This window comes from Trachurus trachurus, assembly GCF_905171665.1.
Source record: "Trachurus trachurus genome assembly, chromosome: 16".
Lineage (NCBI taxonomy): Eukaryota > Metazoa > Chordata > Actinopteri > Carangiformes > Carangidae > Trachurus > Trachurus trachurus.
Window position 1 is genome coordinate 17092587 of NC_139902.1, and position 27718 is coordinate 17120304.

At 41.7% G+C, this 27718-nt stretch overlaps 2 protein-coding genes across 3 annotated transcripts; both read left to right on the forward strand.

Moving 5' to 3' along the window:
• Positions 1-1240: 1240 nt before the first annotated feature.
• On the forward strand, positions 1241-6389 carry hoxa2b (homeobox A2b; the record flags this gene model as incomplete). 2 transcript variants are annotated; one of them, XR_014596049.1, is made up of 3 exons in its annotated part: positions 1241-1432; positions 1538-1609; positions 5725-5989. XR_014596049.1 is itself a non-coding variant. In XM_083989878.1 (2 exons), the coding sequence occupies exons 1-2, from the start codon at positions 4869-4871 to the stop codon at positions 6387-6389; spliced, it is 1059 nt and encodes a 352-aa protein (XP_083846004.1). In that variant the 5' UTR covers positions 4833-4868. The 2 variants fall into 2 exon arrangements, 1 of the variants encoding a protein (XP_083846004.1); XM_083989878.1 differs by lacking the exons at positions 1241-1432; positions 1538-1609 and adding an exon at positions 4833-5262 and having other exon boundaries at positions 5725-6389.
• A 3691-nt stretch (positions 6390-10080) lies between these two features.
• skap2 (src kinase associated phosphoprotein 2) lies at positions 10081-18957 on the forward strand. Its single transcript, XM_083988934.1, has 13 exons — positions 10081-10191; positions 10611-10716; positions 10812-10837; positions 11173-11271; positions 12051-12131; positions 12450-12533; positions 12685-12809; positions 13168-13231; positions 13345-13470; positions 13618-13742; positions 15179-15283; positions 18610-18713; positions 18815-18957. Exons 1-12 carry the CDS (start codon positions 10152-10154, stop codon positions 18700-18702), a joined length of 1074 nt encoding a protein of 357 aa, XP_083845060.1. The 5' UTR covers positions 10081-10151; the 3' UTR covers positions 18703-18713; positions 18815-18957.
• The last annotated feature ends 8761 nt before the right edge of the window (positions 18958-27718 follow it).

Here is a 27718-nt window from a genome sequence, read left to right on the forward strand (position 1 = left end):
GTATCAACCTATATATAAAAAAACTTAAAAATAGAGTTGAAAATAATAGAAATAGAAATGCTGAAAGCAGGACGAGCAGCAGTGAGCTGGTGATGGAGTCAGAGCTCTGTCTCTGTGCAGCGCCTCGTGCTGCTGCGCTGCGACCACCAGCAGGTGGAGGCAGCGGCTCATCTGAGGAACACTGTTACTGTTACTTCGTGATGCGTTCACGGCACACAAAAAACACCACTCCCACTCCCCATCTGCTACAGACATGCACCACTTATCCCCCAGGCCTGTTTGTCATGGAGCATCTAATCCAGCCATACCTGCTCTGTTTCACTTGACAGTATAGTTTAAGTGTGGCATGAATTTCCCTTCAAAGATCCATATAAAACTGTTTTACAAGGGAGTCTGCCACTTTTTTTTATTGTCTTCTGTGAAAAACACGCACGAAATAATAATCAAATGACTCCAATTTTTCATTTGGAAGAGTTTATAGAAACATGTAGAGCTGTGGTAATCACACACTTCAGCACAGATATACATGTGTTTTCCAACGAAGATTAAACTAATATAAACTACCATTGTGAATACTTACATGCATATAATCTCAGTGAAAAGGCTCCACTGCTTGTTTTGTTAAGGTGAAGACATAATCAGACTTATGATCAACCACATACACATATTATCAGATGCAGGTGAGTGCCCTCATTTTTCCAGGAATTACACTGCACTTCAGTAGCACCCAGGCTCACATGAACTTGAGGACCTGAGAAGTGGGAGATACCTAAAACCTTCCCTCCCTTCCTGCTTCCCTTTCACACTAATCCCTCCCTCCCACCCTTCCACCCACCCCCAACCTCACCCCTTTCTACCTCCCTCAACCCCCAAAGGTCACCCACATGCACCTCATTAACTCTCTTATTCCTTTTCTGGAGGAAACTGTAAGGATCGAAAAAGGATAACTGCATGTTCCCATTTTTCCAGAAAGACAGATATCTACATATACAGATGCAAACCTTCGCTCCGGTTTCTCAAGGCCCTGCATGGAAAACTGTGCCGTATGTGGACGGCATTCCAGCTGCACCCCTGTGAATCTCCGGATGGGTATCTTCCGTGCAAACAGGAGTGTGAGGAGCCATGCTGCAGAGAAACAGAAAGCGGCTTGGATGTTGTTTGCCGTGACCTCTCGTGACCCCTATACATCAAACCTCATGACACCTCTGCTGACAGAGGAGGCCACAAGTGAACTCTGGAGGAGAAGTTCAGGGGAGTAAAGTCATGAACACATAAGAGTCTGATTCACTCATCCTCATTGCCAATAGTCTGTTGTTTCATATAAATCCCCAAATATGTGCTTGCTACTAGATAAACCTGCAGGCTCCCAGTGACAAGGCAGATTAATGGAAAATACATATTGTACTCCCTGAGTTTGGACTTCCTATATCAGGTACATGCAGTTCAGAATTCCTATTCTTCTTTCAATGTCACATCAGTTTGAGAATTTGCTTCAAATCGTTCACATTTATACTTTTGTTGTTGTTTTTACCCACAGAACAACTGAGCAAAGACACTTGAATCAAACAGGAAGTAAAGTGACAGAGAGGCTGGTTGTCTCATGGAAGAGGTAGGTGGTGTGTTATTTGGAAGTAGAGCACACAGACGATTAATTTCAATATCAATAACCACAGTTGCATTTATTAACTTGATTTATTCCCTTTGCTGCCATCCCCCAAATTTTATTTCATTTCATTTAAAAAGGTCCAATGACCATATAAGTGAATTTATTTCTCCTTCTTTTCTTTTTACATCATGTACACTCTTTCTGCACATGTCGACATGCAAAACAGTTTGATTTGTGAGCCAATAACGCGGCTGAAGTAACTGTCAAATCTTCCAATGAATTATTGGGGCTGTATAAATAAAACTGCATGAAAATCTTGCTTTGTTTCCAGGACCCACACACACACTCACACACACACACAATACAGCGCAACACACATACACACGGCTCGACGCCAAATGTGTTTTCCAGAAGGTCTACAACTGGGCTTGAATGTACTGTTGCATTTTTTCCTCCCACAGGCAGAATACGATGTGATATATGATATACTGCAGCGTTAATGACGGGAACAACAGGCAGTAAACACTTTTACAAACGCTGTCAATCATTTCGACAAATATGATTTCAAAATAATCAAGGCTAATCCCTGCATGTATCATAAAAGTTTCAAATTAAAAAGTACCACCTTTTTAACTTTGAAAAATCACAAACAGCATTTTTTGGCAGTTCAATTGTTTATTTTTTCAGTCATTTGCATCCATAAAGAATAACTAAAACACTTCAGCAGATATAGACTATATGGTAATTTATTAAATAATATTAATAATAAAGCCAGTTCCTTAGTCCTCTCGGGTTCTGGCCTTCTTGCCTCCCAGATGTCTCTTGTTGTTTCACAACAGACGGGAAACGAGCCGCTCGTGCTCCCGGCTCATCCACGCACGCACCATCTCCCCTTCCTCTGCGAATTCGTTCGACAACAACAAGCAGCAAAACGCAGCTTCGTGTCTGTGAAGCACGGACCAAGAAGGCGATATAAATCAAAAATGTGTTGCGACACGAAATGTGAAATATGCTCATGTCTCAGCATGCTCTGTTTAGGTTCCTGTAAATCAAACACTGCGGAGGGATAATTTATTTTCCTGTGGGCTCTTTGTTCATTGTCCTGTTACACCTGCGTCGATTTAAATCTTTGCGCTCTGGCAGAAAAATGCTGTTGATATAAACCACAATTTATCCCCAACATTTTAATGAGAATGAAAAGAAAAATAATGTGGTTAGTTTGGATAATAATTCACAGAAATTATGAGAAATGCTACACAGATCCTACAACCCAACGAAGTTCAATTAAACTGAAATGCAATTGCTAAATTAATGTGTACGCCTCCATCATGATGGAGCAATTGATATTTTTTGTTTTTAAATCACATTTGAAATCATATATTCTATTATTACAGGACAGATCTTATTCCAAAACAAGACCTGTGTCCAATTCAAAGTGCATCCTTACAGACAAAAAATAGTCAAAATATACATTCAAATATATATCCATTCATATAAGCTATATCTGTTTTAAGATGCAATATGTTAGAGTCAGAAACAGGCCAGAGACAGACTGTGTCCACAGGGTACCAGACAGAGAGAAAGGTATGAGCCTGAATGGGATTTCTGCTGAATGCCAACACCCACTCACCTCAGCAAACAATTGATCCTATGTAAAAGCTGCTCCGTTCGTTTCTATACCACTAACCAAGTCCATTCCTCCCTTCTTTCGTTTTCTGTGCCTGGGTAGTCCTTTTAACAAATCGAAAAAAGCTACAAAATGACGTTTTTTCTGTTTGTTGCGGGATTTCTGCTTGATTATCAAGTGCGCAAAAAAACCAACAAAAAAACCTTGGTGCGTAATGGCCGCGCGTCTCGTTCCTGCTTCTATAGAAATCTGCCACATTTCTAAATTGAAAACTTCTCCCACAAGCCTACCTAGAGAGTGTCTGTCCTCTTCCTGGCCATATATGATCTAAGGGAGTGTTAGATGGTTTAAATGTGTTCTTAGGGCAGGGAGCTGTCAGACCTTTTGGCGAGAAAGATTGATCACACACAGGCTACCAGGGCTCTTTGTTTAGAGCCTGAGCAATAAACAGCCTTTCCTCTGCTTCACACTACAGTGGCAAATCATGTCTGCTCTCTGCTATGTTGTAACCAATAATGCTGGAGTGTATGGATGATGGCTTAGGTCAATATTATCCCTATAGCCTTGGTGAAATAAAATAAATGAAATGGGATGTGGGACAGGGAGCTGTAAACTGTAAAAAAAGAAAAGAAAAATATGACAGATGCCCCTTAAATAACCCAACTGCTGTCTTTCACAAACACACAAAATATTGTCTGTTTTTTTTCATCAGCAAATTATAATATGCACCACACAGACTTAAACTATAACGTGATGTACAGTATCATTATCTGTTAGGGATCTTAGATGTAAAATGACAGAATCTGATAAAGGCAAAATTGCTAAATTGAGATAAAAAAATACATCTCTTTCTCTCTGGTGTGTGTGTGTGTGTGTGTGTGTGTGTGTGTGTGTGTGTGTGTGTGTGTGTGTGTGTGTGTGTGTGTGTGTGTGTGTGTTGGGGGAGGGGTGGACATGTTGGTGGATGTCTGGTGCAGCTTTTCTCTGCAGGCAGTAGAAAAACAAAACCTTGAAGAAAGTCTCCAGATTAACGCCTCGGCGCTGATAACGACTGAGGCCGCGCGGGGACTTTATGAGACACAAATGTGACCGTGGAAATGATTTGTAGTGTGACCCGCGTGCTCGAAATAAACACACATAGGTTACTCGCGTGCACATACAAACACATATGAACTCATTTGCGCGTGCCCGCTCGGCTCCTCAGACCACGCGGACGCGCAAAAGAAGGCATGACTTCTGGGTTGCATTTTCGGAAAGGGGTGGGTGGGGGTAAGGGGGGTATAGCGGTGAAGAAACTGACCTAAAAAAAAAAAAAACGTGTAAATAAAGCAACCCCTACCCCCGGAATGAGGCGTTACCCCTCCGAGTTTTTCGTTCAATCACAGGGGACAGTGGCTTCTTTTGATAAAAACCCCAAATTGTCATTGGGCAGATGCAATCATGTGACAAGCAGCACGGTCTAATTCCGACCATGTCCTCATGAAAGCAATAGTTTATGGCACAGAGGTCTCCGACTATATTCAGTTTAGTAGTTTATGAAATTAAACTGCTAATTAATTATTATCATTATTGTCGTTATCATTATTATTTCTGGCCTCTCTGACACCAGCGGCTCTCCGGGACAAGAAGGAGGAGATGAATTACGAATTTGGGCGAGAAAGTGGTTTTATCAACAGCCAGCCGTCGCTCGCTGAGTGCCTGACATCTCTCACTAACCCTGTCGGTGATGCATTTCAAAGTTCATCAATCAAGAGCTCGGCGCTTTCACACTCGACACTGATTCCTCCTCCTTTTGAGCAGACCATCCCCGGCCTCAGCCCGGGTATCCACCCACGGCACAGCCGCTCAAAGCAGGCTCTGACAGGCTGCAGCCCGCTGCAGACCGCATCCCTTCCCCCGGAGTACCCGTGGATGAAGGAGAAGAAAAGCATCAAGAGGAGCCAGACCTCCGCCGCCGCTGCTGCCGCTGCTTCCTCTGCGACTTCTGCGACACCGACTGACTCCTCGCCACTCTACTTCTCCCCCCAAGGCAAGACACGATGATTAATAACCTCCATGAAGAAGGCTCCTCATTGTCTGAGGATCCCCCTCTGCAAAGGAGCTGCATCTCCGGGCCTTGCGCGACGTGGGCGTCCCTTTGAGCCACTATAGGGTTTTGATTTAAGCATGCTTAATCTCATCAAGTAACGCACTGACTTGTGATGCAGTGTAAGAGTGTTAATGCCCGACAGTAATGGAGAGTGATAGATTATTCTTACACGGGCCGGCAGCTGGCATGTTCATTAATCTTCACCCTCCGTCCTGTCCTGTCCACGCAGACCCATCATATTCTGCCTGGGGCCCATAAATCTTCCCAGTCCTGGTGCTTGCTTGCCACAAGTTTCACCCCACAGAGCCTCTTTTCCAACTGTGTTGCTGTTTTATATTTTTGACCACCAGCCATCGTTTTATTAAAAATGTATATATGATAATCTTTGGTTTATTTTTCTAGGTTCACCAGAGATCCCAGAGGATGGTGTTGGCGGTGGAGGATCATCATCCAGGAGGCTGAGGACTGCCTACACCAACACCCAACTTCTGGAGCTGGAGAAGGAGTTTCATTTTAACAAATACCTGTGCAGACCGAGGCGGGTGGAGATAGCGGCTCTGCTGGATTTAACGGAGAAGCAGGTGAAAGTGTGGTTTCAGAACAGGAGGATGAAACACAAGAGGCAGACCCACTGCAAGGAGAACCGGGACAGCGAGGGGAAATACGCGTGCGGGGAGGACGACGGGCCGGAGGAAGACGAGCTGGAGCAGGCGGCGGACGAGAGGGAGAGGGAGAGGTATTTCCACCAAAATACCTTGACTTCACAGCAGTGTCACAACGGGAACAATGGGGACAGTGTTACGCCTTTGAGCAGCAATGAGAAAAATCCGAAACATTTTCCAAACCCGGCTCCCACTGTTCCAATCTCCGTGTCAACAATAGGCCCGGACAATGATAATTCCCCGAGCCTGGACGTCTCTTTGCAGGATTTCCACGTTTTCTCATCCTCCTCCTCTTTCTCACCGAGTTTGTCAGATTCAACGAGTCCTCTGCCTTTATCATCCGAGACGTTTGACCTCTTCTCTGAAACTCTCACAACAATCGACCTGCAGAACCTGAGTTACTGAAATATTTGCTTTTTTTTTTTTTTTTAATTCTCATTCAGACTCTTGTGTTCAGTGTAGCTGCTCAGCTCCAGCGTGAGCGGGGAAATATTTAATAGATCTCACAACCAAGGTAAGTTAAAACGGGAAAAAAAACAAACAAAAAAAACGACAGAGCTACTATTTTGCCTACATGGACTGTTTCTTCCATTAGGCTTCAATAGAGGACATTTGACATTTATTTTTATATGGATTTCGACTATAACTGAGCAGAATATTTTCTTTGAAATAAAACTTTGCATTGGTTGGAATCAGATGCGCTATTGTCTTATTTCACAGGTTTGGAGAGATGGGTATATCTTATATGTTTTAAAAGAAAAAAAAACAATTATGTTATGTTAAGTTTTTTCTCAGTATTCAAATAAGGATTTAATGAAGAAGAAAAAAAGCCAACCCCTGGTTATATTCGTGTTCCCACCCTGCTATAAAAAACACTGTTGATTTTATAATCGCAGACTTTCCCCAAAAAACAGTCAGCCAAGTCCTGACCACAACTCTATAAAATACAAATAAAATGGAAGAAATATCAGTGATATCGTTTACATTTGCATTGCATTATTACCCTATCTTTTTAATTTATATGGGTGGAGATATTATTTGTAGTTGTGACCTGGTCCCTGCTGTTATAATAGAAAAAAAACATTAAGAGATTCATCACCTCTGCATGTTAAAGCCCAGAGAAAGAAAATTAGCAGTGAAAACTGACTGTTAGGAGTCTCAGGCCAAAAGCTACGACTTTTCTTGGCTCTCAAATTAAATTTTATTGCCTATAAAACTCACAGCGCTGAGGGTGCTTGTTTATGGCCCGGTCCGCAATGTAACACAATCTGTTTGAATTCAGAAACGCGCCATTTTGCCATTGTGCTCTTCAAAACTTTCTCTTAAAAATATAATTTAGACTTATTCCGGCTAAATTCATAGCACCTAAACATTTATTATTTTATATGGAGAAATAATGATTTAACTTGGTTTTTGTACGGTGGCAAAAATGGAGCATGGGCAGAGACTGCAGTTCAAATGCAAAATGTATTTATTATTTCCATGTAAATTGAATGTTGATGAAAGTAAATATATGTTAATGTGGACTGGACGACATCGTTCTCCATCCTCTTCAATGCTGAGGGAATTCACTAGCGACCAGTTGAGCCTCGGCTCCATGGTGCACACATAGAAAAGCTTTTGCCACAGTGCAACAGCCATGGTCGTGCATTCTTAATTACCACAGTATTATTAAATGTTTAGAGATTAATCCTGATGAAAAGCTGAGGCCATTAACTGTTTCCAGGACTAGCAATAAACTCCACAATCACACCGATCAATTATTCTGCAGGCGATGGGATTCATGTATCTGTGTGCTCATCCTGCTGCTCTCAGGACGGTGCGGTTGGGCTCGGAGCCTCGTAGCAATAATTAAAAGGTGAGGCGAGGTGGTGAACTGCGATTCCTACTGAGATGTGGTTTTAAGTGATGGCCAACTGTGCACAATTTGAAAACAACGATTGAGTAGGCTAATTGCAGAAATCCCAGGAGGCACGGAGGCAGTCAGATTTGGTTTGCTGCTGCAGCCACTGAGCTATCTACAGTAGGCCTATATATAGTAATATTAAGGCCACCCAGTGACACCATGGCAGGTCCAAACTAAACACAAACACATCTCCCAATATGTTTATCATTCTGAAACTTGTTTAAGTCTCGGTACTTATGTTCCCTGTTTCCATAGGAGCAGAAAATAAAGCAGACACCTGTTGCATCTGACTTTCTACACTCAGATTCTTCATACTTCATCTTCAGTGTGGATTAAACCATGCATTTTCTTTATGATATTTGGCTGAACACACACAAGTGACTCTGCCGGGTCTGAGCAATGCAACAGTGAGCACATCACAATTATAATGAATGTGATCATGAAAGGGGAAGCCATGATTCAAAGGGAGGAGCTTGTGAGATGACTGGCCACTCGGCTAGATGAAGCTTTAGCTATGGGAAACCAGATACAACACTGTGCTAGCAGATCCCTCCCTCCACACACACACACACATGCACGTGCACACACACATGGGTCAAAGGTCAAGCTGGCTCTCCTCTCCTCTCCAAACTGGGAGGAACTACTGCCAGGTCAGGAGGGGGTCAGGGTTTGAATGACTGCAGCAGGTTTGTGGCTCATAAAGAATTTATTGACTTTGAATATGTAATATGACAAAATGTCACACATATACAAACAATCCTGTAAACATAGGCTACATTATGATCTGAGGAGGAAGAAGGAAATGAAGACTATGCTCAAATATCACACTATAGTCAGGTCTCTAGATTTTTAATGTCTGATGTATGATCTAAATGCAAATCCATAATATTTGAAGACATTTTAAAACAATATTGCAACAAATACTGTATATTTTGTCGTATTTAGATTAGAGTATCTAAACACATCTTTTCCTTTCTGCTCACAACCCACAAGAAAGACCAGAGTATCTCATGTATGGGTGACAGTCGCTGCCCAAAGCTTCTGGACTGAAACAGAAATGAGTAAAGTGTTTGCGTGTGGAGACTCTGTGTGTCTGGCAGCTCTGACAAACACAGCCCGCCACCTGCAGCTGCCTATAGCTACAGTAAAAGCTGAGGCTCTTCACACATCAAGCCCCTCCAGAGCCGCTCTGACATCTCTCCTCTCATGTCTCCACAACAACAGGCTATAGAGTTCAAAGGCCCAGCCGCCTGACCAGGTTTGGGTGATACGGCCTGTCAAAAGATGACTAATGAATGAGTGACACCTTTGTAAACAATATGACAACCGGCCGATCTGCAGGAGGTTTGTAAGAAGTGGGTGTTTTTCTTACTCAGAGTTGCATCACATGAGATGGAAAACTGGACTTGTCACTGATTTTTTTAAGTAGGCCTATATTTTGGGGGGCTTTTTCGCCTTTAATGGACAGGAGAGTTGAGAGAGAGACAGAAAACGGGAGGCAGAGAGGGGGGGAATGACACTGATATTACAAGAAAAACTGATTTAAATAGCCTAGTTCAAAAATAAAATGTACATCACAATGCCAATATCTAAAAATGTTATGTGGGAATAAATGAGATGCAGACCTACACTGTTTCTCCACGACCTGGCCAAGAGACCTCCACATTAGTTTTTACATAATTACCTTTTATCTATTAATAATCTCTTTTTAGATTTACAGTGTTGACATATTCATAAGTGCTTGCATCCTTGTAAAAACACACACACACACACACACACACACACACACACACACACACACACACACACACACACACACACACACACACACACACACACCAAATGTGTCCAGTGCAGTGAGCCAGTGACAGCGAGCAGACTGGCCAGAGAAATATGATCTGGAATCAATCAAAAATATGATCATCACATTATACTCTGACTTTATTAGTCTGTAAAGACCTGGTGCTCCATTAAAGCATCAGCCCCCCCTGTCATCAGCAGCGGTCAGAAACACACACACACACACACACACACACACACACACACACACACACACACACACACGCACGGCTGATGGAATAATAAACATCAGTCCTGCAGCGGAACTGACTGGTCAGTGATAAATAAATGGCAGATTAACTTCCGTGTGTGTGAGCCGCGGTCGGTGCTGCTGCTTCCGTGTGTCGAGTACAAGTTCCTCCTGCTGCCTGACGGACGGTCAGCGGCCACAGCTCAGCCGAAAGAAACAAACTCTCACGACAATGCGCGCGATTCCCGAGGAGTTAACGACGCTGATCTCAGGTAATGAGGCTCCATCAGAGAGTTACTGCTGTTTATATTTGGCCGTGCTGCCTTGTTTTCCGTGTTGGTCCTCTACTAAAGGCTAGTTTCCACTGAGCCGCAATGATGAAGGGACCGTTGAGTGAAAAGAGGAAGCAGTATGGATGACTGGGTTTCTGTGCTGCTGGTTCAGTCAGAGACGATGCTTGTTGTTGCTGATAAGAGTAAAACAAAAGTAAAAGTAAAATAATAATAATAAAAAAAAGTTCAAACTGCTGCTAGTTGTGTAGAGTTGCTGCTGTTGTTGTGCTTTTAAATGCAAAATCTCCAGCAGGTGCTTGGGTCACATGACATGAGCCACTTGGTTCACACATCCTCATCATCATGACTGCTATCAGGTTGGGTGAATGATTTACCTGCTGTTTGGTTTTGGGTTTCAGATCTAGAGCTTTTCCTCAACGATGGGTTGAAAGGAGAAAGTTTAAGCAAGAAGGCGAAAGAGAAGAGGGAAGCCTTCATCAAACGGATCAAAGATGTCAAACAGGGGTAGGCTGTGTCTGTCCTCTCAATGTAGTCACATAAAATCTGATTTATTTTAATGTATGTTGTTGATTTTAACATCCTCTACCTCTCTTCAACAGTTTCCCACATGATTTTAAGGGCAAAAGTGAGTGTTTGTCTTACTCTTTGTTTGATCATCCTGAGGTGGAATTGCCACCACGGGGTCTAGACCCTCACACAAGAGGTCAACACATACATCTTAAGTGTCAAAACATCCATATTCTTGAAAACAAAATATTCCAATTATTTTTATGATTTGGGGTTGAAGACTTTAATATATATATTTTATCTTGAGAAAAAAAAGGGTTTGTGGTGTTAAAATGGAAATCCCTCCCCTCAAATGAGCTACACAGACCTCTGTAGAGATATTTGGTTGGGAACCACTGTGTTTCAGCACACTGTGTATCATTGCTACACAGCTCCTTGTGTTTACTTCTGTAGGTGGCGATGACTCAGAGGAGGAGGAGGAGTTTGACAGCAACAACGATGGAGGTTCGCTGCACTCTGAGCGCACAGACAAGGATGAGGACGCTGGCGAAGGTAAAAAGCCACAAGCACTTAGCAGATGTCCAGAGTTGACCTGCTAACTGCTAACAAGCTGCGGATTAAAGTATTGAGAAATTGCATCTTGGCATGAAAGTACACAAATCTTTGCATCTGCTCCTTGGAGAAAGTGACTTTGAGTGGCACAATGAAGGAGACATTCCAACTGTAACTTGGCAACATACTTGGGAAGCAATTTGGAGGCATGGCTCCGACTCCCACCACCTCTTTTCACCCCACCCCTTTGACAGCTAGAGCATACTTTATTGCTCTCAGCCGCAGTCAGGGGACTGGAAATTACTGCCATGGCTGTAGTTTAAGGGGGGGAGAAATACTTAACATACAGTAGCTTTAATCCTCTTTGCTCCGTCGTGGTAATCTATCTATGATTTTTGTGTTTACTTTTTAAAACGGACTATCAGGAAAATCCTTGTGAAACGGTGATTTGAGTCCAGGGTTTATGGGTTGGAAGCAGCTGCCAGTTTTATGGCCACTCTTTCACACAAAGCAACTTTGACACAGCAGTTGAACACTTGCACTGAAGTTGCACGCTGCAAGGGAATTTCCTCTAGTGAGAGGGAAAACACTGGTTAGTGGAGGGCTAAATACTTGACAGCAAGGTTACACACAGACCCACCAGGTCATGGTTAACATTGTAAAAACAAATCTAATATTCACTTTTTGACATATTAAAAACACCAAACACAGTGATGACACCAGATTTGGAGACAACATGCATGATTTCACTTCATCAGGTTTTCTTAACGCTTTTTCAGGTGCTCACCAGTCCCCACCTGTGGCAGCTCAGGACCTGACATCTGTCTTCAAAGCAGGATACCTCGAGAAACGCAGAAAGGGTGGGTGCTCTGTCAGGAAGATCTGGCAACTCGACAAGCTGAGGTTGTCTGCAAGTCTAAAATTGCAATCTTTGATAATTTTTGGGATACAAAAATGCATGTGATACATATTTCTGGGGTGGCATTTTCACTCTCAGCTCTATTATCCTCCACAGCTTTTAATTTAGTTGTACTGCTGTACAATGACAATGTCAATGTACTGCTGTACAATGACAAATAAATTCTGATTCTGAGATTCTGATTCTGATTCACATAAACTATTAAAAGATATAGAGACAGATGTTTTATAGTGAGGTAACTGTTGGTTTCCCTCCATAGATCACAGCTTTTTTGGCACCGAATGGCAGAAGAGATGGTGCGCGCTAAGCTGTAGCACCTTCTACTATTACGGCAGTGAGAAAGGTACTTGATTTTTGTTTTTCTTTTCATCCTGTTAATTATGAATCACACACTCTTGGAGAATTACTTAAATGGCAGGAATGTCTCTCAGGATGTCAGTGTGGCGTTGCCTGTGTGAGCCATTAACCATGATATTTAAATTATCTGGAAACAGACAAGCAGCAGAAGGGAGAGTTCAATATCGATGGGTACTCTGTCAAAATGAACAGCACCTTGCGGAAAGACTCAAAGAAGGATTGTTGCTTTGAAGTTTCGGCTCCAGACAAGCGGGTCTATCAGGTAAACACTCGTCTCTTGATGATGGTATGAATGTAAATGAAGCTGCCTCCTAAATTGAAAAACAAAAATGGACTTGAGATGTGCCATGTTTCAAAACTTGGCGAGCCATGCGTGTACTTGCACTTCATTAAATCTTTATTTATTTAAAAACCCATTCATTCATTTGAAACTGCTGCCTTTGCAATAGCTCAACCTGTCACGCATATTTAAAAAAGTCTAAATGAGTGTTTTTCAGGCTCTTCCATGTGGAACATTTTACTATGCATAAATGCAGCATTATTTGTTTATGTTAATTAATATATGTAGAAGTGCGTATTGCACTGACTGCAGTTTTCATTTCTCTCGTCTTTCATCGCAGTTTTGTGCGTCATCGGTCAAAGAGGCGGAGGAATGGGTGAAACAGATAGACTTTGTTTTGAGAGGTTTGAACTCTTTCAAACATTAATTTGCCTTCTAATGTCCATTACAGTAACATTTGTTTATTCAAGATTGTGAAAAGACAAAGCAACAGCATATTATATTTTGCTGTTTATAGATATGTCAGGCATCATCCCAGAAGAAGAAGACGAGGACCAGGAAATGTACGATGATGTCGCAGCACTAACTGGTACAGCAGCTGAGCCTGAGCCGATTGACGAAGACATCTACGAAGAGCTCCCAGGTCCGAGCACACGGTTTATCACAGCAACAGTCTCCAGTGTCCTGCAGAACATGACCAATTTACACGACAATATCAAAGTTTTTTTTTTTTAAATGTCATTCCATGTTTTTGAGTTCATAACACACTCATCTGCACTTGTTTCTGCAGAGGAGGAAGACATCCCCACTCCGCAAGCGAAGCCTCCTCCTAAGGTGGAACCAGCAAGCAAACCTCCTCTTGCTCCTCCTGCTCCTGCTCCTGCTCCTGCTGCTGCTGCTGCTGCTGCAGGTACTGTACACCGCACTGAACTCTATCTCTGGTCTCAACAGGGTGTATACACTGTGTGTGTATCTATTTCAGTATGATGATAGAGAGGCTTTCATTATACATGCAGATCAACGAATGTCACACTATTTGTTTGTGGCTGCGACTAAACCTTCTGACACAAATAGAAGAAGTTAGATCTACAGGGGAAGTCCATGTGTGTGCAACTGAAAGTTAGCACAATGCTGGAAATAACTTGTCAACTTCCTTTTTACAACAAGAGATATGTCGCAGTTTTAGAAGTACAAAAATACATAATCATAAGATTTTTTTTTATTATCTATTTTTATCTACTGAATCAAGGTGAGGTGCTAAAACATTTACTGTCTAATCTACTGAGCATCATCATCAGACAGAAAATAAACAGCTATTTAATCCTGTCCTGTATACTAACTCTATACAGAATACTGTGGTAGTTTTCATATGTTCTTCTCAGTAGGAGGATACACATATGGCAGTCAAACAGCTGCAACAGTGGAGCTGCAACTAGTGATTGTTTTCATCATAGATTAATCTCTCAGTCATTTTGTTATGGGTGATCATTTACTCAACAAAATGTCAGTAAATTGTGAAAAATATCAATTCCAGTTTCTCGGAGTCTGAGGTGACATCCTCAAATGTTTTGTATTGTCTGATCAGCAGTCCAAATACCAGTGACTTTCAGTTAAGTTATATACAACATAGAAAGGCAGGAAATCCTGATGATGAGCTGAGAAGTAAAAAAAACCTGCACAAACCTGACTGTCATGCATATATATATATATATATATATATATATATATATATATATATATATATATATATACACTTTTTAATTTAGACAATTCATCTTTATTATAATTTCTGTCCATTTCTGCAGCTTTTTGAAAACAAGTTTGTTTTTTAAAAATCTACTTTCTCTCTTTTTAGCGTATACTTCATTTTGTCACTTTGCAGAAAGAACTACATCCTCAAACCCTGTTTAGGAACAGTGTGAAATTAGACAAAACCACTGTCTGACCCATTAACATGACTCATGTCCGAAATCAATGCTACATAATGTGTGTGTGTATATATATATATATATATATATATATATATATATATATATATATATATATATATATATATATATATATATATATATATATATATTATGCATTTTATATAATGTCATCAGATGTAAAAAAAAAAAAAAAAAAAATAGAGTTATTTTTTAAACCTTAAATACTTCCTTGGATGAGATGGACCTGTGATACATCTACTGTCTCCTCTTTGCACATGTTGCCTCTGAATCTGCTTTTGGCTCTCCACTGCCTCCTGTTGGTTCGGCTGCACACTGACAATCACTGCTGTGTCAATTGATATCATGGAAAACAAAGTGTGTCATCTTGTCCCCCTTTATTTCCTCCATCCAGTTGATAAGAGCACAGACTACCCGAACTACTACCAGGGCTTATGGGACTGCACAGGAAACTACTCAGATGAACTGTCCTTTAAACGTGGAGAAGCCATCTACATCCTGAGCAGGGTAAGGTTAAGGGAGTCCTTCTTGCCGGGGTAAAACATTGATTCATCCAAGGGCAGGATTTGCACAAACCTGACTGTCATGCAAAAGTTTGAGATGGGGTTTGAGTGGTTGTGCAGGTACCAGACCACCTAAAGTGAGTTATTTCTAGGCCCTCAGAGTAACTGACTGTTCACATTCTTTACTGGCAGCGCCTGGCCCTCCGCCTGGAGGTGGATGGCTGATGGTAAGAGGCAGACTGGGCTAGGTTCTCTCTCTGGCACTGAGATGGGGATTAGTTGTGTCACAACGGAAACTGTTTTAGTGTTGCTGGCGGAGGCTGGGCTTAGCTGGCACACGGCGCCATTCCATCACTTCCATCTGGACTGTTTCAGCGGGCTGCTGCTGCTGCGGCGGCCATGCCAGGCGGTGGGCAGCCCTCAGCCCACACACCTCTCAGACATCTCCCTCACCTCGCCAAATAGGAATGTGTGTTCTCAGGAAACCCAGGCTCAGTCCGACACTCTATTCAGAGCAGGTGAAGACGTGTAGTGGACGCACAATTTCCGAGGCTTGTCGACTAGGTGTGGGTGCCAGGTGTGGAGAGCTGGGGGGCGAGGGGTGGGGGTTGTCTTTACTTCTATTATGTAACCAAACAGGAGGACTTTTGTGCATGACTGGTTCATATGTACGCCAAATTGGATTTTGTTGTGATACGTTTAACAAGCTCGTGTTTGATCATTGCACAGCAAATAAGTCAAGGAATGCTACACATTCACAGATGCATATCAGCCCTGTGGTTTTTTTCTTCTTTTTTAAAAAAAAAGGTGTGAAATGTACACCATCTAGACTGGCTATATTTCCTGTCTGGTTTGGTTTCTATGGAGCATGTAGTCAACTGAGACAGTCTGTTAAGTGACCAGGGCCTTTTCCAAAATTCAAGTCTGCCATCTAGTGGCAGAAGGACTCAAAAACATCTGGCGACTGAGCTTCAGACATTATTTATTTAATGGAAACCTGAAGATTTTGAATAATTGATACATTTATTTATTGATCAGAGTAGAGGAAATTAATTTATGAAATGCTTAGTCTATAAAATATGTGGTGGAAAATATCTATCAAAATATATTACAGCATGAGATGACATCTTGTGACAAACAGTACAAAGTCCAAATATAAAGGGAGCAAGCTTTCACATTTAAGAGGCAGAAACTAGCAGTTTGCTTTGATAAAGCAAAATAGTTCATTTGTGGTTGATGAGCTAATTGATTAATTGATTCAGCACTAGTGGAAAGACACAGATGCACAAAGCAGACAGAACCCGTCAATGCTCATTGGCCAAATGCCTGTTTATTGCTCCTCCTTAGTGTGTGGAAAAGGACCAAGAATCAAGTTGCCCTTTCACTCAGACTGGGAGTGCCATTAGCTGAAACCTTGGTGTTGGGGGTTGTGGCCTGCTGCGAGGGCAATGACCATAAAACCTGTCTGGACTGCAGCAGCCAGCTGCAGATAAAGTGGACAGCCAACTCCCCCCCCCCCCTTTTCCCCTCCACTGTTCCCTCCTCCCCCATTCTCCTTTCTCCCTTTTCCCTCCCCCATTCCACAGGCCCAGAAATAGCTGTAGTGTTACAGCTGCGAGCGAGCGAGACCCCCCAGTCAGGACCTGGGTGTTGATTATAGGGTCTGACTGGGGTTGAAGGAGAGCGTGTTGTCCGGATATGTGGCAGCAGCAGCAAGCCGCCCCCCACCCCTACCCCCCACCCCGCTGCAAGTTGCTGCACATAAAACTAATGGAGAAATGTAGCATCTCTCTTAACGAAAGTGGCCAGATGGTTTAATAAAATGTAAATACTGTCCAAACATAACGCTGCTGCTGCCGCTACTGTTGCAGATCTTCTCAAGCTATCACCTCTTGTACAGTTTTGTGCTTGTAAATCCAGCCTTTCATTTGCTGGAGGTAATAAAAAGTGGTATCGGGCCGGCTTAGGGGTGTTTGCGTTAATGTGCGTTGTCACAGTGTGTGGTGTCATTAGTCTTCCACAGCTCTGTGTATGTGTTCTCGTGTTGTGTCCCGCACTCACTCAAGCATGACTTATTTGTCAGCCAGAACTACACAATGAGGTGTTGCTGTTTTCAAAGGCTAGCTGCAGGAAGTCATCTCACACACACACACACACACACACGATCTCACACCCTTTTACACACACCTCATGTCAATCTGTTATATTGTCCCGCAGGGGCTTGTGGCGAGGTGACATTTTCATCATGCAACATATTATTAATGAAATGCATGTGACATTTTGTGTTTGTTTCCTGTGATGTCTAATTTGTTTGTTAATAATTTAGGTGCAGTAGTTACTTGATACTCTATTCACACCGTCATATTACTGCATGACATGGAGAGTGAGCAGCTTTTTTAATTTATATCTGACATGACAAATGGCCCATCACCACACAACTGTCAGCACTAGCCAGTAATGCTGTCATTGTAATCTTCCTCTGTCTAATACTACCATATGATCACTTGCTTCCATTACTCTCCTCTGGGAATAAGTGGACACATATGTGGTCCCTCGTTGTCCCTGAGTTCTGCCTTTGGATTTGAAACATCGTGCAGGTTCCTCTTCCTGCGGCCTTGTCAGAACGTGATCTCCGGCGTTGATTCATGTCCCTGGAAGACTTTGATGTGAGGTCAGGCTCTTGGCCAAAGAGAGAGAGAGAGGGATATTCCCCTCTTGTCTCAGATCTCTCCTCGCAGTGTCCTCACATCTCAGCATGCTGACAGCCATTTGGGGCTATTACTTGTCATGCTCTGACAGATTTACGTGTGATGCGCTCTCTCTGCGCACACTGAGGTTTTTGTGTAGAGTGGAGGAGAGTGCGCTCAACCTCAAATCCAACTCCTGGTAGAGTGGGCGGATGGGATACAGGAAATGTAAAGTTGTTATGGGATGTAGTGGGATGTTACAGATGTAGAAATGAAAGGAAAACAGTTAGGAATCTGTAAATAGGTCACGATTGGTGTTGGGTTTTTATGTTCTCTACTGGGCATGATTACTTATTCTGACTTCATTTCTCAGATATCCTGTCCAGCCTGCGCAAACATTTCAAATCTGAATATGCTGCTTTCTCTACACATGGAGCAAATATTTGGCATTACTGTTTGAAAGATTACTTCAAAACAGCAATCTAATTGTTATGTTACAGTAACTAAATCTACTCCAATTGCAACATATTAAGACTTAATTTAAGTTTGTTGACTAATAATTGGCAAATAATCTCTCAACATCATATCTGTTTTTCTGTTATGTTTTCTCCTTCTCATTGTCTCCACTTTGTCCTGTATCCAGGAGTACCAGACCTTTGGCTGGTGGGTTGGAGAGAAGAACGGAAACATAGGAATCGTCCCCAAAGATTATCTGATAGAGCTTTATGTTTTATAAACTCACCTCATGTAAGTGACATGTTTTTCATTTGTTTGCTGAGTTCAGAGCTGATGGTTATGATTGTATTATTATTTATTTATTGTAACAGTTTCATTGTGTAATTTTCCAGGATCTCTTCCTCCCATACCCACTGTAAGAAAATGATGACTGGAGAAAATGCGTTTCATATGACTGAAGTATAAGGAATTTTTTGTTTATTTTTACTATGAACTGCTTGTTTGTATTTATTTCCTATGCAAGATATATTTCCTTAACAGCCAACTGTCCTGCACTGCTTATGGCAAGTTTACTATTTACAAATTGCAAGATAAATAAAATTTCAAACGAATCTATAGCATCACTGCATTTTATTATTATCCCGCCACTTGAGCCACAAGGTGGCAATAGAGGCTCTTGAAAGGTCAGAGATTACTGGAGCAACAGAGACACTGAGGCAGGAAACCCTTGTGCCATGAAGGACACATTTTCACATGATGTTTCCAGACTGAATTAACAATGGCAGTTAGAAGAAGAGGTTTAATGATAGAGATGATATCAAAAACCAATTGTTTGTTGAGGTGTTTCCTTGGCGACGGAAGCTTAGATCTAAGGAATAATGCAGTTTATCATCACAACCTAATGAGTGATAGTAGTTCCCTTCTTTAATGTGCAATGAACATCAGGCCAGTGGTGATATCAAATCCTGCGTGTACACTAAATACATGTTCACAACCTCCTGGATAAATTAAACATTATTTATTTGTTTTTAAAAATGAGTTTTTTCATCTGGTCAGCACTTTTGTTCTGAGCTTCAAAGGGACACTGTGCTGTTTTTATGGCACCTGAGAGACTTCGCTGGGCAGAGGATCACAGCGTGGCAGATGGTTGGCTGTGCTGCGCCTGAGTGAAATGGCTGAGGTGCACTAATAAGACAGCCACCCACACAGATAGCAGGGATGCTTATCACCCTCCGTGGGGCTGTTTGACAGCAGGCGAGGCGACGTTAGCTGGGCATATCCCTCGGAGGTTACATACATATTGTACATATCTTTTTACAGTGATTGCACCGACCAAACTTATGTAGCATTTTTCTTCATATCAAGGCAATACCCTCCTTTTTGGTTTCGCTGCAGACAAAAGAGTCCTTGTCAAGGTTTTCTCAAGGTTGCGAGAAAATGGACAGGAAAATGCGTTCATTAACCAATAACTCACTGTATCTCTCTCCCTCTTCCCTCTATTTTTTCCCTTGCTCCTGTCTCTCTGTTTTGTTCCTCTTGAGTGATGAGCTGGTCCTCTGTCCTCTGGGTGACATTCAAAGTCGACATAAATCCTGCTCTTTACGGTATAGTGCAGCGATAAAGCTTTTCTGCTAATTGGAGATGTAATGAATTACCATAATTAGTTATTGAATATACTACATTGCATATAGAGGCAAAATGCTTTGTTTTAGGGTGGAGAGGGGATGTAGGGAAACAATGAGATATTGAGCCAGAGGAGATCATCTCATGTCATTTCTGACATTGTCATTTAGGTAGATTATGAAATCCTTAGAGATGTTGAAATTGCAGATTGATTTTATTCTATTTAATTTTTTTTTGCTGACATACGCATCTTAGCATTTCCACCCAAGAGTCCTCCTTCTAATGTTAGGCTATGGGTTAGGTTGCCAAAGGCAAGTAAGACTAAATATTGCCTCTCATTTTTATGTGCCAATAAAGGATTTCCTTAATGGATGTCAACTACACCCCCCATCCCCCCCGATAGATTTGGACAGCCATATCCTCAGAATATACAGGTTCTTTTATTGCAATTTAACATCAAGATATAATGTTTCATAGATAAATGCCACCATGTCATTAATCTACTGAGCACTAAATTACACTAATGATACCAGAATATCACTAATTAATACTTGCAACCATAAAGATACACTTTTACCGGCCAAATATATATAGATTGAGCTGCTGAGTAATAATAAATAAATTTAGATTTGCTGAGAGAGATGATGGAAATATAAAACAAATTTCCCCTTGGGACAGAATACATTTATAGTCATTTTTTACTGATGGCTCAGAGCTCATGCATGGAATCTTTTCTGATTATCCAACCGACTATAAAATCTTTGTTTTTGCTTTTTAGACACAGTACTTTGTCGTCTTTCCACTTTTCATACATGCCCTCTGGGTAAATAACCCCCCAAGGTACATCAGTACACAAACATCCCAGTGATACCTGTTCATCTTTGTTATGAAATATAATGTACCATCATCATTTCATACCATTACCCCTGGGGTTGGTAAGAAGGCTAAATACTTGATCTATACCACTTTAGAGAGGTAATCTTGATCAAGCTGTCAGCTGTTTCTGCTGCTCTTTAACCAGGTCACTGGGCTGTAGATCACACCGCAGCTTCATAGAGAGTTTCTGTCAGGAATAACACTGCCTTATTTATGTGGTATCCCCTGGCATTTTGCGGGAAATGTATTACCTCTCCAACTGGCCCACTGTCAGCATTCCATTAAAGCCTCTCCCCCCTGGTCTAAATCTTAAAATCTGAAATAGACACTTTTTAAATGCAAGTCACTCTTAATTGAGGTCAGTTTCTGTTAACATAACTCACGGTGGCTGACAAATTAAGGTTTCCTCACATGGCTTATGACATTGTGAGGAGACACAGTGTGTGTCTAAAGTGAAAGCAAAAAGAAGCTGCTTTGAAAATTCACATTTCTGGAATTTGATTTAAATCTGAATGAGATCTTTCACTTTTATTTTCGACATGTGATGTGTAATATTTAGAGCTGCAGGAAAGGGTTAGAGGCGGGCCTGTAAATATGGGTCGAGACGGCACCACACCCACTTCTCTCACATGTGTCTGTTCTTTCGTTTTTTGTGTGTGTGTGTGTTTTTTTAACTGCCTGATGGGAGCTGCAGACATTGATGTGTCTCTCACAACCCAGAGAGGAAACACAAGCAGCTCCAAAAACCTTAAATACTTCAAATGTGGCTCCATCATGCACCTCAAAGACAAACTTTGAACTCCTACGCTGATATTTTAAACCGATGAGGCCATTTTTGCTGCACAGATATTTTGTCATCTCCCTCACTATAGCTGCTGCATGCTTCACTGTCTGTGGGGTTGGTGGTCGGTGCTGTCAGGCAGACTAGAGCTATGTGCTGACATGTCAGTTAGGATAAATCAGGCTTATCAAAGTGACAGGTGTTTGTCCACCTGCTATAAACATCTCCCACGCCTTGCTCCTACTCCATCTCCTCACAGATTATTTATAAGGCTGCAGCCTCTCTACTCTGGCCCTGTTTACTCTCTGGCTGTGGCTCTAATATCAGGACAGCGCTCTGCCACTGATTTACTCTACTAGTTAGCGAGGTGAATAATGACCCTGGATGGTCTGGGAGGATAGTTTGTAATCAGGGAAGGTCAGAGATGCGAGAGATGCTCTAACTGTAATTACAGCCTTCTCCACGCCGTACAGCTGACACCTCGCTGCGACCGATTGCCTGCCAATTCTGTGCATACTGATCATCCCTCTCTCACCTTCTCCCCTCCTCTTTTACCTCCCCACGGGGTCAGATGCCCGTGGTTGTAACGACCCCACATTCAGGTTGAGGTCCCATCTCGATGTCAGCTCATAATATAGCAGCTTTTTTGCAAGACAGCACCCTGACAGAGGAAGTAAAGGCGTGAGGGTTAAGTTACAAGAGCTTGCTGAGCTAACTGAGTCACTGGATTGCAGATCGCTGCCATCACTCCCATTTAGTGTCAGCTTCGGTATGTGGCCAAGCATGGGTCCTGCCAAGTTAACCTGATTTAGTGACATATGTATACATAACCTGATTTAGTGGTCAGTATATACATAATTCTGGGTTGTTTGGGGTACTCACACAGTGTTGGGATGTTGTTGCTGTGTCAGAGGGGCTTTAAGGGGCTGATTCAAAACTCACCAGCTGGTGTGGTGAGTTGTGGCCCTGCTGCTGATTCATTCGTTTACCTGTTAAGCCATCGCTGAGTTGTCTGGATCTTCTTCTTTTTTTTCTTCTGGTAGATTAACATTACGTAACAGTAACATTAGCTTCTTGTACCGGTCATCGCAGGTTTGATACTGCAATGAAAAAAACAAAACACAAAAACAGGTACAGTTATGTGACCTACTAAAACTAAACTAAAAAGTAATTGTAAGATGAAAAGAAAAAAATGACAACGTTCAAATCTGAATATAATGTGATCAAAGTTCAGTAAAGTTATCTGCAAAGGTTACCAGATATGTTCAAAAATACAGAAGCTGTTAAGTTTGGCTATGCAACACTTTGCTCTTCAAATTACGGGGTCCTTTTGATTTATGGGCAGTAAATGATGACATGGAGTCTCTAAAGGGTAATTGTTAGATCTGGTGTGTACAGAATAGCTGTGTGGGTTTGTTTGTTTTAATGTTAATGACAATTAACATAATATATCATGACAAAGATTGAGCTTGAATACAAATTGTATTTGTTTGCTTTTCACATATTGGCATTGGGTAATATTCAACAGTGTTTACACAACATTTGCAAGATCAGTAGTTGGTGATGCTACATTGCATGTTGGTGCTTTGTTAAAATAAGCTTTTTAATGTGAATATCAGTTACTTTACAACACAGTGAATGAGAAGTAATTAACTGATGGTGAACAACCTGCAACAAAATGCAAATAATGCACATTTTGATGGTGTTGTTGATGATTAAGTGACGGTGTGCCAGGCCTTCAAGGCTGAAACAGAGTCTTCACTGGGTCTGTAGATTTTTCTTTTTCTTTCAAGAGGGTTAAAAGCAGAAATTAAATCTGTTTACATCTGTTAGCACCTCCTCTCCTGGGAGTTTCCCTTACTGTACATGCATTGTATTGTATATGTATATATATGTATTCATGCATAATAATTAATCTTGGCACAAAGGCAGCAGATTTTCAAATTTACATAACACAGTGTATTTATTTCAACTAGTTTACAGTTTTGATAGACACCTTTGCAGTTTGGTCACAGATGATGTGGCTACATTTCACATAGCTATAACCAACATTACTTTAAAAATCTGCTGTAAGTGTGGGTGGGTGGGTAACATTATCCTGCTGACAGCTGCTGCTGACTGACCATGAACTGCCTGAAAAACATGACCAGCATTTGTACTGTGGTGTTTGTAACTGTTGCTGCAGGAGTTGAGGCAGTTACATAATTGTTGTCCCTGCAGCAATATGATACTCAATTCAAGCAGACTTTGAAACCAGGATCAGCTTCCTCACAAAAAGGCAGAGAGCCGCACACTATATGACATTTTCTAAAGTACTTTGAATTACCTCTGTCCATTAAATGTGCTATATATCCAGCTCCCTTTGAATTTTCGATCACATTTTCTCTCCGAGAGTGGTTTTGAGAAGCCTCCAGTATGCAGCTGTACTGATACTACACTTAACTGAAACCCCTTGAATCCACAGGTAAATTACATTTGACTATGTGAGCTGCCATTGATTGTTAAGATGAGCAAATACTTAGACAAACAATATAGTTTGTAATTTCACTTTCACTTTGACCGTTAAGGCTCTTTCTCTATTGAGTAGAGCCAAGAATTCAACAAGAAATCTTTCATTGTGAAACAATAACATTTCCAAAGCAAACTAATCAAATGTCAAAGCTTTATGGGGGAATTCCACTTGAAGCACATGATGGCATCTAACAAACCAGTATTTGCTGAAGAAGTAAGTAAGAGGTAGCCTAAGTAAATATTTGACTTCTGTTCCCAAAGGTCAAGAATGCTCCGATGACGATGTATGTTCGATACCCAAAGTTTAACATGGTGGTGAACTTCTTCTCAGGACTTTATGTGTATTAAACCAGATCTGCAGAAGTTGAGACTTTGTGGTTTGGCAGTTCACATTGTTTCACGTGAATATTAATGAGTTTGACATAGGCCTATTAACATACCATGAATGATAATCATGTGAATTTAGGATACTCATTACATATGTATTAAATGAATAGCAGGTGGGGTAATTTGAGTAATTTGTGGCTATATGCAGACGCTTAGATGATGGACGGTGTCTGGAGAAGACAAGCTGAGCCGGCCACTGGATCTACTGCAGAGTAAGGAGAATTTAGGCTCATCATAAAAGATTCCTCCTTGCCTCTTATTTCACTTGGACATTTTTATGTTTTTTTTATTTTCTACCTCATTGCAGCCGTGAGCTGCCTGCTGATTTACACACACTGGCAGCGAAGCACAGAGGCCTCAAGAGACGGTGCCCTCTACCCTTCCATTTTTTTCCCTTCCCCTTGTTTCTCCACCCTCTGTCGTCCTCTCGCTGCCACCAGCAGTCATCTCTCCATTCACTGAGCAGGATCTGACCGAAGAACTCCCCCCGTACTCGTTCCTCATCCCTAACAAGACATTAGTCTGGAGGGGTTGTTATTCACACATGATCTTGTGACACACCAAGGGGCCGTTCCCCTGTGCCAAGACACAAATTCATATAAGGATGAGCAAAAGGCATCATGGACACTGAAGGTATCTCACAACACTCATATTTTATTTCAGAGTTCTTAAACTATCGTCGGAGATTATTACAGCCATTAGGGCTCTTATTTGTAAAATATGTAGCCTACACCCCTTCTTATAAAGAAACTTGCTCTTGCAGGGATTAATGAGAATATATGTGACTATGCACAGTAAATACAGAAATGTTATCTTAACACAAGGCCCTTCCCTCTGATCCATCTGTTTTCCGCAGCACGCTCCAGAGGGAACATGTCTGATTTTACACACCATATTATTTCAGGAAATTATTAAGCAGTGATCTCAACTTCCTCTTTCTCCCCCTCAGGCTCATGTGTGCCAGCCAGGCAGAGGAGCTGCTTTAACACTGATCGGCCCAGATTCCAGGAGCAGAGAAGCTGTTGCTCGCCCTGCTACAGCGATCACTCCCCTTCCCATAGTTAATTGCTACATCCATGCACGAAGAGGCGACAGCATGTGGAGGGAGGAAATAGCATAGGTATAAGCCATGCAGAACGGAGAAGAGGTATCTGGGCTGTTGGGTTTGATAAATGATGGATAGCTCTTAATTCGGCTTATTTCCATCTGTGACGATTTAGTGACAGAAAAATGTTTCGGCCTTGAGGGGATAAAAAGTCTTTTTCATCAGATTGAAGCAGGTGCAGGGATGTGTTTGACTTTTGAGAAGGCACACACACCTACAAGGACGGATGTAACATCTGAAAAATCCCTTTTTTGGCCCTGAGGTTGTGGAATTTTTGTGGCCCTCAGTAAATCAGAGCTCAGTATTGGCATGAAAAGTGAGAGACCTTGAAAAAAGCTCTGAGCTGAGGCGTATGTTATTAACAATTCAATTAATCCCAGACATTCAGATCATTTACTTTGCTCCTTCTCATCTGCCCTATAGTGAATGTGATTGTTTTGCTGTTTAACACCACCAGCCTGTGCTGTTATCATATGACTGTTGTTGATGTATAAGTCTGGCATCATCCCTTAAGGGTCTCATCCCGTATCTATTGGCAGTGCAGCTGGGCTTCTCTGATATCGACTCATCCTGGTTTTTTACAGAGTTGCAGTCGCTGAGATTTAATATCTCAAGTGGTGCTGAACTTCTCGCTACTAATGGATTCTGTATAATGTGGCACTTAAAATGCATTAGCCGCCTCTGATTTATCTGTAATTTGCCTCCACTGGAGCATATCTCCCTCAATACTTCCATTTGTTTTTGGCTCAGCAGAAGAGCCCTGATTGGGGTTTCATATTTTTACAATTCAGTGTGACAATTAGGCTCTTTTCACCACATAAAAGTGGATTTTTTTTTTTTTGCTTTTGCTTTTGCTTTTGGTGATTCTGTGTTAATTACACAACAGAGGGAATCATAAGTCAAGCATGAGATCACAAACATGAGGTGGAGTTTATTTGAGCTGTCGTGGCAGAAAGACATGCTGACATGGTGGCAGGCAGATGGGCACATCCCAGAGGGGCTATCTTCCTTTATCTTATCCTCTACTGTTTTATGCGTCAAACAATAGGCATGCTAATTAGATTAAACTGAGCCTTTGTGGAAATATTTGTCATGTCCAGCAAAATTTAATTCCGAAATCAGACCGATTTTACTTGGTCCCAGTGTTTTCACTCCATCTGACATCTTTGGGGTCACACAACAGGGAACAGGGAGTTGTTAGCCAATCGATCTGATGGGTTTGAATGTGTCAGTGTTGTCATGGCAGCAGCATAGCAGAGCAGCACTGACAGGCCAGGCTACGGCGGCTCAAGGTTAACAGCCAGTGGACAAGAGTCACAGACCATTAAAACAGGAGTCAATACTGCTGGACAAGTCGGACTAAAACCAGCAATGTAATGACTGTGAGCAGCAAACAACACTTCACTGATACAATGACCCGTTAACAAGCACTAAACCATAAGGCACAAACAACAGACTCAACAATACTCAAGTGTCTACACAGGCTATTAGGTTTAAATGTCTGGATCTGATTATAAAATACCCACAGAGCACCTTTTGCATAGACACATCTGTCAAGGTGACTAAACAGTTAGTCTGGCAATGTTTGCGACACATACAATATCATTGTAGCAAAGTTTGAACTGAATGGATCAATTTTTACTTGTTTTTTTTTATGACACAACAGACTGATGAAATTATCCATCACAGAGTGAAACTTTCTACAAGACCCTAATGAAACCACATAAGTGAAGGAAATTGTTCCAACACCACTATACTGCACACATGTGTGTAGTACGCTCACTTCAACCCTTTTTTTCCCCTGGATGTAATATTAGAGGTATAAACCCTTCTGAATGTCCTCCCAAAGCAAACATCTGCAGCACTGACAGCCTCGGTGCACGTGTTTGAAGGTGCAGGGTAATGCTGTCCTACATCATTAAGCACTGACAAAGAAGACATATGCATTTACTGCATTAACATACGAGGATGCGCATGAGCTCACATACACACCCACACATCTCCAGGAGAGAC

What these genes read in the sequence shown, in the direction of transcription:
- skap2 (XM_083988934.1), top strand. Translation starts at nt 10,152, where the DNA reads ATGCGCGCGATTCCCGAGGAGTTAACGACGCTGATCTCAG. An exon ending in ACATGATTTTAAGGGCAAAA is followed by an intron (nt 10,838 to 11,172) that starts GTGAGTGTTTGT and finishes TTACTTCTGTAG; the next exon opens with GTGGCGATGACTCAGAGGAG. An exon ending in CCATCTACATCCTGAGCAGG is followed by an intron (nt 15,284 to 18,609) that starts GTAAGGTTAAGG and finishes TCCTGTATCCAG; the next exon opens with GAGTACCAGACCTTTGGCTG.